This window comes from Corythoichthys intestinalis, chromosome 10, assembly GCF_030265065.1.
Source record: "Corythoichthys intestinalis isolate RoL2023-P3 chromosome 10, ASM3026506v1, whole genome shotgun sequence".
Lineage (NCBI taxonomy): Eukaryota > Metazoa > Chordata > Actinopteri > Syngnathiformes > Syngnathidae > Corythoichthys > Corythoichthys intestinalis.
Genome location: NC_080404.1, coordinates 9,514,028 through 9,528,831, shown reverse-complemented (window position 1 = coordinate 9,528,831; position 14,804 = coordinate 9,514,028). Strand labels below are relative to the sequence as shown.

General features: G+C 39.6%; 1 protein-coding gene across 2 annotated transcripts in view; it reads right to left on the bottom strand.

Moving 5' to 3' along the window:
• Positions 1-5,045: 5,045 nt before the first annotated feature.
• The window catches only part of fam83b (family with sequence similarity 83 member B), a 32,915-nt gene continuing 23,156 nt past the window's right edge, over positions 5,046-14,804 (bottom strand). For both annotated transcript variants that reach the window (XM_057848975.1, XM_057848976.1), the window contains one exon: positions 5,046-10,429. In XM_057848975.1, the coding sequence (XP_057704958.1) occupies positions 8,530-10,429 (1,900 nt within the window). In that variant the 3' untranslated portion in view covers positions 5,046-8,529. The remainder of the gene's footprint in view (positions 10,430-14,804) is intronic.

Below are 14,804 nucleotides of genomic sequence, written 5' to 3'. Positions count from 1 at the left end.
TAACACTATTGATTGCATGGGTCATCAGTGATTCTCATGCGTGTATATGCCGTTTTATTATTGGCATGCTAAGATGAAACCATTGACTCACACTAGCTGAGCCACTTAAGAGCCCTGAAACTAACAAATAACTGACAAACTGCACGGAATTTATGTAACAACACGGAGATTAGTTCCGGCCCTGAGGCACAGCAAGACGTGGCTTGACGAGGCTTTTCAGTTCACACACCTTTGTTTAATAAAATAAAAATCAAAACAAGACGAGGGTGCGATCCCAGTTTGGGCAGGGCTGTGTGGGGTTTGAACTTTTTTTTTTTTTTTACATACAGTTTGTGGCGTTCAGGTGGGGACAATCAATTAAAAATATGGTACTGTTTTCCTGCTGAGTATGCGTTATCATCACCAATTTGGCATTGTCTTTGTACACTCTACAACAGGGGACAGGAACCTTTTTGGCTGAGAGAGCCATGAACACCACATATTTGTAAATGTTATTCTGTGAGAGCCTCACAATATGTTTAAAATTAAAAATACAGTACAAGCAATATGTGCATTTTATGTAATTTCAACACTTTTAAAGTACAATAAGTCTCTGAATTCTTTTTAATAACTTATATAAAATAATAATTAAATTAAATAATAGATAATAATTGAATAATATTAAAACAGTTATTTCAATATTTTGTTGTGTCGACAGATAGATTAACCCTATGTTTTAAATATTTCATCTTATTTCGTTGTGTTTGTTTGTGTAAAATATACACTCAAGTTTCAGCCTGAAAAGACTGTTTTACTTACGGTTTTGAACCAGCAGGGGGCAGCGTTCGCTTCTTGTCGTGCATGGGCAATAAGTATTCGCATTTTAGAGCAAATAAGAAATGAGCCGTCTGTGCAGCAATGCCAGACAGACGTTGTTGTTTAAAGTATTTTTTGTTGTTTCAGGTGAGAAAAAGAGTCTAATTTGACTGTGTGTATTAGCGGATTGCTTTATTTTAGGATGATTGTGATGTGTACAGTGTGTTGATATACAAATACAGTATGTTAATCGTTTAGTATGTTTATTTATGACTGCAGATGTGTTCGTAATAGCGAGCGGACGACGAGTGAATGCTAGTAGTGTCTAAAATGCAGAAGTTAAATGTTTGGTCAAAAAACTTGTATGTGTTTATTAATATAATTATATAACAATTCGCATTTTAGAGCGAATAAGAAATGAGCCGTCTGTGTGCAGCCATGCAAAACGGACGTTGTTGTTTTTTTCGTGTTTCAGCTATACAAGAAAATAAAATTAAATGTGTAGCAACTGACTGTAGCATTTAATCTCTGTCTGCCCCATGTTACAGATGCATAGCTATTATTTCAACCAAATGCCACACGCATCATCAGACTTTTGCATTCTTCACTGCCGCACCTGTCCGGAATGATGCCTGATCACTGGCTTGCCAAAGGAAAAAATGTGAGTGCCCCTTACTGGTTGCTCTTTTTAACGCTTCTGCTGTGGCCCTTATGCCAGCCAGGTTTTCCCCGAGGTCCTAGCGCCCTTCCAATTACACAACAAAACTTTTTTTTGTTGTTGTTGTTATTTAATTTATTTATGTATTTTTTAAAATAATTGATTATTTGTCTGCGAGCCTGATGCAGCCGTCAAAAGAGCCATATCTGGCTCGCGAGCCATAGGTTCCCGACCCCTGCTCTACAATATAATAATAATATATGTGTATAATTATTTTTATTACAAAAAATATTCACATGCCCTAAACCTGCATATTGAAAAAAATATCTACATAGAGTACTATATATATATATATATATATATATATATATATATATATATATATATATATATAGTTCGTACAGAATCGGTTCCATGTGTTTTCAATTCCATGGATTCGTTTAGCAGTTTACCTAATGATTCTCTTATAGATTCCAACCAGCGCTTGTCATGTAACTTACGCATGTTATGCACGCTCGAGTCAGCAAGTGCGACTACGTGATTAGGTTACGCTTCCCCTCGCTTGCTTCCCTAGCATGCCCTCCATCTCCTCCAAGGAAAGTGCCACACTATGGTGGTGGAACAAAAGAGATACTCTGCCCCTGTTGTCTGGGCTGGTTGAACACTGTCTGTGTGTGCAGGCTTTCTCCACCCCATTTGAGAGGGTGTTCTCCACTGCTGGAGACACCATGAGTCCAGTAAGATCACGTATCCTTCCTGAAAAAGCAGACATGCTTATTTTTCTGCAAAAGAATTGCTAATTTTGCACATTTGCACTACGCACTGTTCTTTTGTATTCTTTCATTCATTCATCTTCCATGCCGCTTTTCCTCACGAGGGTCGCGGAGGTGCTGGAGCCTATCCCAGCTAACTACAGGCAGTAGGCAGGGGACACCCTGAACTGGTTGCCAGCCAATCGCAGGGCACAAGGAGACATACAACCATTCACGCACACACTCATACCTACGGACAATTTAGAGTGTTCAATCAGCCTACCATGCATGTTTTTGGGAGGAAACCGGAGTTCCCGGAGGAAACCCACTCAGGCACGGGGAGAACATCCAAACTCCACACAGGAAGGCCGAAGCCCGGGATTGAACCCTTGATCTCAGAACTGTGAGGCAGACGTGCTAACCACTCAGCTACCGTGCTGCCTGTTCTTTTGTATTTGATAGTATTTATCTTTTCTTTATTATTTTTGAATGCTATCAGCTAACATGTCCTTTTAAAAAGGAGGATTTTTTTACTTCTATTAGAAAAATGTTTCAGTAAAATGTTACACATTCCTGTGTAATTGCCACAGTTAACATCGAGGCTTTGGGTCTCTTTTGACCTCGTTGTGAGATTGTAAGGTTGTGACTTCTGATTAAACAAACTCGATGCCAATCCAAATGTTTGTTCTACTTTTTCCCCAAATTAGAATCGATAAGAGAATCGATAGAGTCGAATCGTTAAGCAATATTGATAATGGAATCGGAATCTTAAAAATCGTATCAATTCCCATCCCTATACAGTACAGGCCAAAAGTTTGGACACATCTTTGGAGACATCTCATTCAATGCAACACAACTAAAGGTGCCAACCCATTTATAAAGCCCTAAGTTCTACTAATTAACCCTGAAAAGGCATACCTGTGAAATCAAAAACCATTTTAGGTGACTCCCTCTTGAAGGTCATCAAGAGAATGGCAAGATTGCGAAAAAGTAATCAGAACAAAGGGTGACTGGCTACTTTGAAGATACGAGAATATTATACATGTTTTTAGTTTAGTATTTACAATGTAAATAATCATGAAAATAAAGAAAACGCATGAATGAGAAGGTGCATCCCACCTTTTGGTCTGTACTGTATATCAGGGGTGTGACGTTACACACAAGTCACGGTTCAGGACATACCTCAGTAACCCTAAACCTAACCCTCAAACAGGAAAAACAAAAAGGCTTTTTTCAGTATTTGAAAGAAAATCATGTAAAAAGTTTGACCTATGTGTGTTTTTTTGTTGTTGGTGCTGTTGTTGAAAATCTCTTATGTGAAAGATGTAATATAATGTATAATGTAGAACATGAAAAGTATATCAGTTACTGTGTTGAGTAAACTAATTACTCTTACAGTGAGTAACTGAGTTACTAACTCAATTACGTTTAGGGAGAACTAATTTGTAACTGTAAATAAATACTTTTTTAAGTAAGATTAACAACACTGTTGGCCACTGCTAAGTATGTACACTGTATGTGCTGTACATTCACTTTCTGCATCCACTAACAATATCTTTGTCAAAGTGAAGAGTTGCTGTAGACTGTCCTAGCCAACTTCGCGCAAAAGGCAGAATGTACTACTTTTATTGCAATTTCATTTCCGATGCCAAATGCTCTGTTCATTGAATCCAATCATGAAAACTAGCGTCATCAAACCTGACATGGCCTTTAATTTGTGGAATTACTATCTAATGACAGATGTTACAAGACATTTTTACTGCATTGAAAGCAGTAGACAAACATCAGAAAAAAATGTATTTTTCAAAATACTGTACAAAAAAAAACACAGTGCAGATGGTTGACATCCTGAGTGCTATGATATGTAGTATTTATAAAGAAAAAAAAAAGCACTTTTTTGCAAACTAAAGGATTGATGTTTTGGCACAACCCAAACTTAATGGCTACGCAGCAGTGGGCGATTCATCACCTCGGTCTGACCCAAATTTGATCGCTATAGGTGTATTTCTTACTTTTTCTTACAGGTACTACAGTGTATAACAAAAGTGAGTACACCCCTCGCATTTCTGCAGATATTTAAGCATATCTTTTCATGGGACAACACTGACAAAATGACACTTTGACGCAATGAGAAGTAGTCTGTGTGCAGCTTATATAGTAGTTAATTTTTCCCCCCTCAAAATAACTCAAAATATGGCCATTAATATCCAAACTCAACAAAAGTGAGTACACCCCTTTGAAAAAACGTACATCCCTAAATGTCCAAATCGAGTACTGCTTGTCATTTTCCCTCCAAAATGTCATGTGACTGTGCAGTGCTGTCAGCATTGCTGCAGAGATTGAAGAGGTGGGGCGGGGGCAGCCTGTTAGTGCTCAGAACCATGCGCCGCACTCTACATCAAATTGGTGTACATGGCTCTCACCCCAGGAGGAAGCCTCTTCTGAAGACTGTACGCAAGAAAACCCGCAAACAGTTCACTGAAGACATGTCAACAAAGCACATGGATTACTGGAACCATGTCCTATGGTCTGATGAAACGGGTGGGCTTTCTTTTGTATCGTCTTTAGGAGCTTCCTCCTGGGGTGACAGCCATGCACACCAATTTGTTGTAGAGTGTGGCGCATGGTCTGAGCACTAACAGGCTGACCCCCCACCGCTTTTGTCAGTGTTGTCCCATGAAAAGACATTCTTGAATATCTGCAGAAATGCGAGGGGTGTACTCACTTTTGTGATATGCTGTATATGTTTTCCTTCTATTTTCAGATTATACTGTAAATACTTGATCAAAGTGCATAAGTGCACAACATTATGGTCCAAATGTAAACAGTTGGCTGGAAGCTTGTGTGGGCAATGTAAACAAAGTAAAGACCTTAATTTAAAAAAAAAAAAAAAAAAAAGGTGACGTTGTTATAGCGAGGGTGAAACTGCTGTGTCTGTGTGATGTGCACATTTTGATGCAATTACTTGAATGTGAACACTTTTGCATCATGTACACAGTAATTGTGAGCGTTGATCAGTCTGTCTGGCGATAAAATGCCAATTCATCCATCCGTTTTTGATTCCCCTGAGCCTCATTACAGTTACAGGTTAACTGAAGCCAATCTCAATTGACATCAGATTGATATGGTCACCAACCAATGGACCAATCGCAAAACCACGCCCTTCAATCACAAAAGTCGGTCATCAAGCCGTATTGTTGCATAGGAATACTATGTGGTCGTGACTTAAAACATCTTTTTTCTAACCTTAAAACAGCAAAAACCTGATGGTTTAATGCTGTGCAAGGGGTACCTGTAATTTCGACCCTGAAAGATTAGGGGGGAGGAATTTTTTTGTGTCTTTTTCATAGCTTAGGGTGACCATATTTTGATTTCCAAGAAAGAGGACACTCGGCCCGTCCTCAAGATACTTGAATTTTACTCGAAGTTCACTCAAAGAGACCTATATCACTTTAATATATTTAAAGTGTGCCTCCTCCGTCTGGGTAGAAAAATTCTGCTTTATAAAAATAATAATAATGATTGAAAAATAATAATGATACAATGCAGACCCATGGAAATGTAGTCCAGTCAATACACACACACAGTGGGCTCTGTGCCAACTAAACATTTTTATAAATTATTATCACGACAATTGTCACTGACAAATTGTTATTCCCACTCAATTGTTAATTTCATTCAATGTTCTAGAGTGCACGCAAACAATAACCGAAATAAACTGACAAACTAATTAACCAGCATGTTTCCAAACGCAGCAGTTCATAACTACATTTCTTATAATGCCTAGTGCGGCTTAGCTCACTGATGGCTACCCAATTAGTAAGTGCCGCGGCAAAATCAAACTTTGCTATAAAAGTTTACAATCATCGGAAGCACAACGATGCTACACCAAATGGGATTTTACAAATAGCGCCAGTACAAAGCTCCGACAAAACTCCAAAGCTCCGTATTAATCGTAAAAAAATTAATAACTGGGCAGGCACTCTGGGAACAGGTCACAGGCAACTAACTGCCTGATCTCTTGCCAAACCGTCAACCCAGTAGATGGCGGTAATGCGCCAGGATACAAGGGGTAAACTGCCAACAAAAACAAAAAGAACCTTCCCTCCCTACTAGTAGGAGCCACATCAACGCAGACAGGCGTTGCCCCTCCAGCGGCCGGAGGGATTCTCTTCAAATTGGTCCCGTGAAAAATCATGAAAACCGAACATTTTAATGAATTTATAAAACCCGGCCGGACGCTACGGAGAGGATGTGAAACGAGGACTCGTCCGGGCAAAAGAGGGCGTTTGGTCACCCAATCAAAGCTTAAAAGAAGGCTCTCCAAATGCATGATATGGATAAGGCCTTGTAGTCAACCACATAAACAACTGAATGTCAGGACAGTCACCCAAGGACACCTATGCTTGCTCAAAGGTAAGTTAATGATTGATTTGTTGAAGAAAAAAAAAAAAGTATTATTACTTATTATTATTAAAAATTGTATACAGGATGTAGTAAAAACGTAGACTTACCTATTAACATTAGTTTACTAACATTGACTGCCTACTTGTTTACTAGCCTGTCACTACACAAATAGAATAAAATATAGCTAATCTAAACTGACAAGACCCTAGCACTGAAAGTCGAAAGTAAACACCACAAACTTTCAATAAAAAAGGAAGATGTACTTACATTTCCTCACGGATGCACACGAAGGAAACTTCTGCATCACTTGAATGCACACCGCTCTCTCAACATTGAGCATTTACCTACGTCGTATTCATGTTGCACATGTATGTTTATGATGTAAGTTCTTTATTTAGCACCTTGGGATAATATTGAGAATCCAACTGAATGTAAAAGACTGCTTATTCATCACCACAAAAGCTTCGCGAGAAAAATCTGACAGGACACATGACATAACGTTACTAAGTAGATAATGTTATAGCTAGATCAGTGTTTTTCAACCTTTTCTGAGTCAAGGCACATTTTTACATCGGAAAAAATCTGGCGGCACACCACAAACCAAAAGCGTTCCAAAATTACTTTACAGGGTATGTACAGTATATTTATGTATATAATAGTTCCTCAATATTTATACATACTCAGTGTGAAACTTGAGCTGTTCAGATGAACCCAAAGCTGATATCCAGGCAGGAATGTTCATCAACACCTCTCAGTCTCTGTTTTTATTTTTTATAGCAGTTAGGGTTGAAAAGCTCAGAAATATCATACATGGGGACTTTAGCAATGTCTTTAACCGCATCAGGAGGGCAAGAGCTGCTTGCTGACAGTAGCTTTGCAGGCAGGTAGTATTAAGGTCTCTGCCACAGTGTTGGACTTTGGATTCAGCAACAAGTTTAGCAACAAGGTAACTTTTCACAAAGGCAAACAAAATAGTCAAATAGTCCGACTTATTTGAAGCGACGGGTGTTTCATTTGGGGATGACGTTTAGCTGCTCGTGTCGCGTTCAAGAACTGCTCTGATTTCTAGCCGTCAGCCACCTTGCTGCCCTTGACAATGTGTGGGAATAAAACACAAGGGGAGGATTGACTGTCATCACATTTGGATAAAATGAAAAGGACACTTTTGTGAATACTGACTCTTGACGAGTCTAATCAAATGGTGCACAGTAGACATGCTGGGGTCCACACCAGACAGCAAGGTAGCTGATGGCTAGAAATCCGAGCAGTTATTGAACGCTACAAATGCAATTTCTCGCTATCTGCACACAACCGCAACTTTCAACCTCCTCCTTCCTTCCTACTGTAACTCTACCCAATGACGTTAAAAAAAATAAAATAAAAATGCGATAACGGATCATTTCTCGCGGCATACCTGACGATCTCTCACGGCACACTAGTGTGCCGCGGCACACCGGTTGAAAAACACTGAGGCTGTGTGGATCTCATTTTTAAGTTGCGAGTGGTAGCATTTTGTCTCGATTATAGTTAAAGGTCTGCTCTCTGTAAAGTTTAATACCATGGACATATCGCTCCACTGCATTCCTAAATCATTTGTTTACTTAATCACTGTCACTGAGAGAATTTGACAGAGCCTTGGGTTGACCGAGTTTTACAAGGGGTGGGGCTTTGCGATAGGTCCATTGCGGCAAAGGAAAAATAACGTTCACACTCATATCCACACTTACAGAAAAATTATGGACCTTTGATTATGCCTTTTCAAGAATATGGGAGGAAAGCGGATTATTTGGTAACCACCCACACATGCAAACCCCATTAGAACCCAGATTTGAGGTGCATCTGCTAAGCACTTTAACCATCGTGAAATTGATACCAGTTCAAATGTGCCATAAACAATAAGAAATGTGCGGAACTACACTATTTAGACTTATGAATTAGGTTTCCCACTCTATGAAAGAATTTCTCAAACTTGTTTTCATGAAGGCCTCTTCCCATTCTGCTGTGGTCAGTAGGTGAGTTTTTTGTTTTCTCCAGAGAGTACGAAGAGTGTTTCTTTTGTATTGAACAAAACGGCTCAAATCTACTGTAAAGACGATTGTCAGCTTTTCTGTCTTTACTCCAGCCCAGTACGTCAACGTCAGGCCTCGGCTTTTTGTCATCGACGTCGAGCTTACGTTGCGATGTTGTTTCAGAGGAAGAATGTGGCGGTGTGTCCCGGTGCTCCTCAGTCTTGAATCTTGGTTCGGAGTACTTTTCTCCGGCCGCGTGGCCCTGCTGATGCCCGACGGATGAGTTGCTATTTTGATGTTCTGCCCCACTCTCATCCTCAGCTGTGATAGTGTCGGTGCTGTCCTCTGACGTCACACTTGGTGTTTCTTCTCTTCTGACTCGATTCTCTTTCTTGTCTGGTATGTTCAAAAATGACTTTATCCTCTTGGTACTTTTCTTTAGAAAATGCTGAGAGCCTGTTCTGCTGGATTTAGCCGTCAAATCGGGAGCGTCTACACTCAGGCTTGCAGCAGACAGAGTTCTGGACGGAGGCTCCCGCCAACTGGAAGTGCGGGGGCTCTTTGTATCTGTCATGCTCTTGACATCATATTGAGACACAGATCGCTTATCCTCATTAAGATTGGAACCATAGCCACTATTCTTCATGCTGATTGCGGCAGAGCCTCTATCTATTTGCATCCTAGCAAAAGCTCCGTACATAGCACCTGAGGAATCCTGTGTGTTTACAGTGTTGGATCTTGGATCTGCTACGCTGTGCCTTTTGTGCCAGTTGTCAGTTTGCATGTCTGGATTTGTAATCACCTGCCCACGTTTGACTCTCCCCAAACTGGAATATGAAGATGGTAATGAGTTTTTTGAAGTGTTGTAATCCTCCAAAATCTGCAGGCTTTTTCTCTTTAACATAAATTCTTCCATTTGTAGCCTGTTGCTCTCTTGCGCTAACGTTGGATTCCATTGCATTGAGGAGTAGCGCATTGGGTTATGAAGTGCTGATGAGCGGCTGCCAACTGAGGGCGTGTTGGTGGGCGGTACGGTCGGCCTAAAAACAAGAGAAGACCTCATTCTTCCCGGCATGAAGCTGTTAGGTGGCTCAAACTGGTCCAAATAGTCAGACGGGTCGTTAGACGGCATGTCAGGGTTTTGGAGGTACGACTCGATCCTCCATGTACGCATGAAGGACTTGGATGTTTTTTCCAGCGTTGGCATGTTTTGCTGCATGGACAGAATTTGTTTGTCATTGCCATTATATGTTTGACGAAGCTTTTGACTTCTGTAGATCTGTGGCACTAAGTAATTATTATCCATTGGATAGTTGTTTTTCCCAAGTCCTGTTTCCCGGCAAATATTCCAGTTGCTTGCTCTGGCTCTGACATTTTGTGGAATATTTTCATCATGTCTTTCCCCAGCATAGCTGTGCCTTTTTAAGTAGTTAGTCGACTCTGACGACTGAAATTTGGACATGTGGTTCTGCAAACCAATCTCATGCTCACTCAAAGGCACAAAATGATTATCATTGTAATCTCTGGCATATAGATTCCTCTCACAAGTCTTCCTGTAGACCGAGTCCAACGTGTGCCTCAACTGATCACGACGATCAATCGTTTGCGTGGAATGAAGCGAATATTTTGGCCAGCCCAGCAATTTGTGTGGCCCATTAGAGGGGAGAGGATTATCTGGTTGGCTCAACTCGGCTGGCACAGTCGACCTGGCGTACAGTGTTCGGAACTCCTCATCGTAAGTCCTCACCAAATGGCCGGTGATAACCTGCACCATGCTCAAATTGATCTTTGTACATGACCATGTAAATCTGCAAAAAGACAAAGCAAACATGGTTCAGGCTTTAATGTGAATCAAAAAGTGCTTTTAGATTCCTTTCAGTTTTATTACTCTATATAATATTTTTTTCGCACTATAAGGCGCACCTTCACTGAATGGCCTGTTTCAAAACTGTTTTTAAATATAGGGAACATGGCATTATAAGGCGCAGTCATAGCAGTGGTAGTAGTGGTTGGGGTTGCATTATACATCGTCTAGATGGTGCTGCACTAAAGGGAATGTCATGCTATGCTTAATCAATATTGATCAATAAATAAGGCACATTGGATTATAAGGCGCATTGTCCGCTTTTTAAAAAAGTTGAAGGCTTTTAGGTTCGCCTTATAGTGCGGCCAACATACGCGGAGTTTAAGGGGGCACCCTGGTGGCAGAAACGTGTCATTGCATGTAATTGACTTTCCTATATATGATTTTAAAATTAAGTTTTCCGGTAAAACATATTGTCTAAAAAAGTTGTAAAGCAATAAAACAAAGACAAAAATGAATGAAATGAAAAAAATTTTTTTAAATTTATAATGGGTCAAAATAATTTATCGAACAGATTATGTGACTAGCTCCTTGGACGGTCATTTGCTTTGCTTAGCAAAAACCAACTGAGGACCGAAGAAGCAAAATGGATGTTAAGGGAGTTCCAAGAAATCGATTACTAGATGCATCGCGATTCAACACGTGACAATTTGAATACCATTCATAAAGGTTCAAAAACAATGATTCTCCCTAATAACTTTATTACAGCCGCTCATAGCGGAAGGAAATTCAAGACACGTCTGCCGCCCGGACACTTTTAACGGACACACGCACAACGTAATGATGGATGCTGCCTGTTACCGAGCGAGAGATTTACTCCTTTTCAAACAACTGCAAAATAAATTTGTGTATGAGACAGGCAGACCCGGCGGTCGCGCTTCTGTGCGCAAGTTATTTTTTAGAGCGAGAGGGGACGAGAGATAGTTCGTTTTCCTTGTCTTTCAGATGTCCAGCAGTAGTTTCGAGTCATGTCAATTGAAAAATGTCTTGAGTGTGTTGCTAAGACCCGTGTGCATCTATAAGAGTTGAGTACACGAACCTTCTTGTACTGTTTAGCCTTTATTGTTGTTGTTTTTGAGATGTTAACAGTTAGCGCTGAGCGCTAATCTAATTAGCTAATTCGCTAACATGTATTTTATATGCAGAAAGTATAAAAACATGATTAAATACAGCGGTAACACTACAAACATGTGAAATAGTACAGAAATCTGTGAAAACAAAGTATATTGGTTAAAAGAAGTCTTATTTCTAAGGACACTTTGTTTCCAGAAAATGTATAATTTATTCCACCTGTGTACATCTTATTGTATTGTTGAGAGGAATAAGTGCTCCCTTTAAAATGGTTAATGTTTTTGCACTTTCTTGTAAAAAATATTTTTTTTAAAAAACAGCTTAAGGGCAGCTTTTTGTTGTATGGGCATGTTTCCATCGTTCCTGTTGAATTATTAGGATATTTTAAATAAATAATGGACATACATTTTTTGGTCTACTTTATTAATTAGTAGTGTACGATGCATCGATAATCGTGACAATCGTGATAACCGTGATCATCGTCAATACCGTGATAATCTTTCAATAATCGAATCGTAGCACCCTGAATAATAATTGAATCGAAACATTGGGTGCCTAAGATGGCACACCCCTAATGGATATACATATTTTTGTCAAACCTAAGCTTTTACAAGCAACAACAACTACTGAACAAGAACCAAGGATTGAAAATGTGGACCATGAAATGCCAGAGAGCACCGCCAAAATGGTGAGCGGAGTATAAATTTGCCCCTCTAAATACGCTTATTGTACAACAGAACCACCACCAGTGTCCTGCCAATGTAGTTACCCCCGTGAAAAATTGTATCCCCTGGCCGCGGGAGCGCACACACATGCACACACACATTAGCTATGAGTTACTGTATGTCTATGTATGTATGAATAATTAATTGAAGCCAGAAAAGAACCACAGTTATATCTTTTTGGACATTGACGTTTATTAAACTGGAGAAACTCCATACAGGACTTGAATTACAGTAATAACAGTTATATTTCATCTTACGAGGAAAACGGTAAAACATTGCAAATCAGTGCAGCGCAGTGGCTCCGCCCAGGGGATACAATTTTTGACAGGGGTAACTACATTGGCACGACACCGGCAGGCATGCCATATTCAATGGATGACGATCTTGGCGAAAAATATAGCTGTCCTAAGCAGCCTGATTTAGAATTCCCCTCAAGAATGATGGGAAACAAAAAACACTCATTTTCAACTTATTATTATAAATATTCTTGTAAATTAATTTCATTGCTGACACTGGGTTTCGGGGTCATCAACATGCTGTGTCCCCCCTGCCCCAAAAGTCAAGCTCCACCTATGGCGGACAATACAGTAATAGTTTATGGAATTTAATTTGTGCCACAATTCTGAATGAGCAATAGATTTTGAGCACAGAAAAATGTATTGAGCAAAAACAATCTACTCTGTGCTCCATAATTGTGTTTGTATGTTACAGATCCCCGGATTAAGACATACCAGACTTGTGTGATTTCGAATTTATGACGCTGGAGTTTCGTCCGCCTTTTTGTCTCCCGTTTTTTTGTTGTTGTTGTTGGTTTTTTTTTTTCACGTAAACAGTATCTTATTGTACTTCACGGTATCTTATTTTTTTACTTTATTTTATTGATATGACCACACTGCCCTTTGGCGAAATGTGTATTTGATTATAATGTTTACTTTTGTTTTGTGATGCTTGGCGCAGGAAGCATAGACCAGGTAGTATGCATGCGAGTAAGAGCACATTTACACACAAAGAAGAACGGAGCTGTGACATCTCTTCCACAACAATTATAACTGTTGTGGCGAGCGATGCGGGGAAGATGACAGGAAATGAGCTTTTTCTTAACACCCTGTATTGAACAGAAGATATACCATTTGCAGCCACCACTGACAGTCATGGTTGCACAACATCCCATCATGCATTTGGACAGTTAGGAACAGTTAAGTCGCTAAAATATTATTCAGTGAAAGCACAACAAAAATAATATTCCTATCTCTCTCCAAAAAAAAAAAAAAATGATAATAATGTTCACAAAAAGAAAAGCGCTCAATCCAGAGAACTGGCATTCCCAATCAAAATAGCTATGCAAAATAATACTCAGTTTGGTCAAACTCTATTCTTCGTTTAGGTCAACAAATACTCTAAATGGCAATATTTAGTCACAATATACAAACTATCAAAATTACTATAAATTGTACTCACATTTATCTTTTAAGACTTACAAGTCTTTCTATCCGTGCATCCCTTTCACAGAAAGAATGTTTATAATGTTAATGCCATCTTGTGGATTTATTGTTATTATAAACAAATACAGTACTTATGTACAGTATGTTCAATGTATACATCCGTCTTGTCTTATCTTTCCATTCCAACAATATTTTACAGAAAAATCTGGCATACAGTGCCTTGCAAAAGTATTCGGCCCCCTTGAACCTTGCAACCTTTCACCACATTTCAGGCTTCAAACATAAAGATATAAAATTTTAATTTTTTGTCAAGAATCAACAACAAGTGGGACACAATCGTGAAGTGGAACAAAATTTAGTGGATAATTTAAACTTTTTTAACAAATAAAAAACTGAAAAGTGGGGCGTGCAATATTATGCGGCCCCCTTGCGTTAATACTTTGTAGCGCCACCTTTTGCTCCAATTACAGCTGCAAGTCGCTTGGGGTATGTTTCTATCAGTTTTGCACATCGAGAGACTGACATTCTTGCCCATTCTTCCTTGCAAAACAGCTCGAGCTCAGTGAGGTTGGATGGAGAGTGTTTGTGAACAGCAGTCTTCAGCTCTTTCCACAGATTCTCGATTGGATTCAGGTCTGGACTTTGACTTGGCCATTCTAACACCTGGATACGTTTATTTTTTAACCATTCCATTGTAGATTTGGCTTTATGTTTTGGATCATTGTCCTGTTGAAAGATAAATCTCTGTCCCAGTCTCAGGTCTTGTGCAGATACCAACAGGTTTTCTTCCAGAATGTTCTTGTATTTGGCTGCATCCATCTTCCCGTCAATTTTAACCATCTTCCCTGTCCCTGCTGAAGAAAAGCAGGCCCAAACCATGATGCTGCCACCACCATGTTTGACAGTGGGGATGGTGTGTTCAGGGTGATGAGCTGTGTTGCTTTTACGCCAAACATATCGTTTTGCATTGTGGCCAAAAAGTTCAATTTTGGTTTCATCTGACCAGAGCACCTTCTTCCACATGTTTGGTGTGTCTCCCAGGTGGCTTGTGGCAAACTTTAAACGAGACTTTTTACGGATA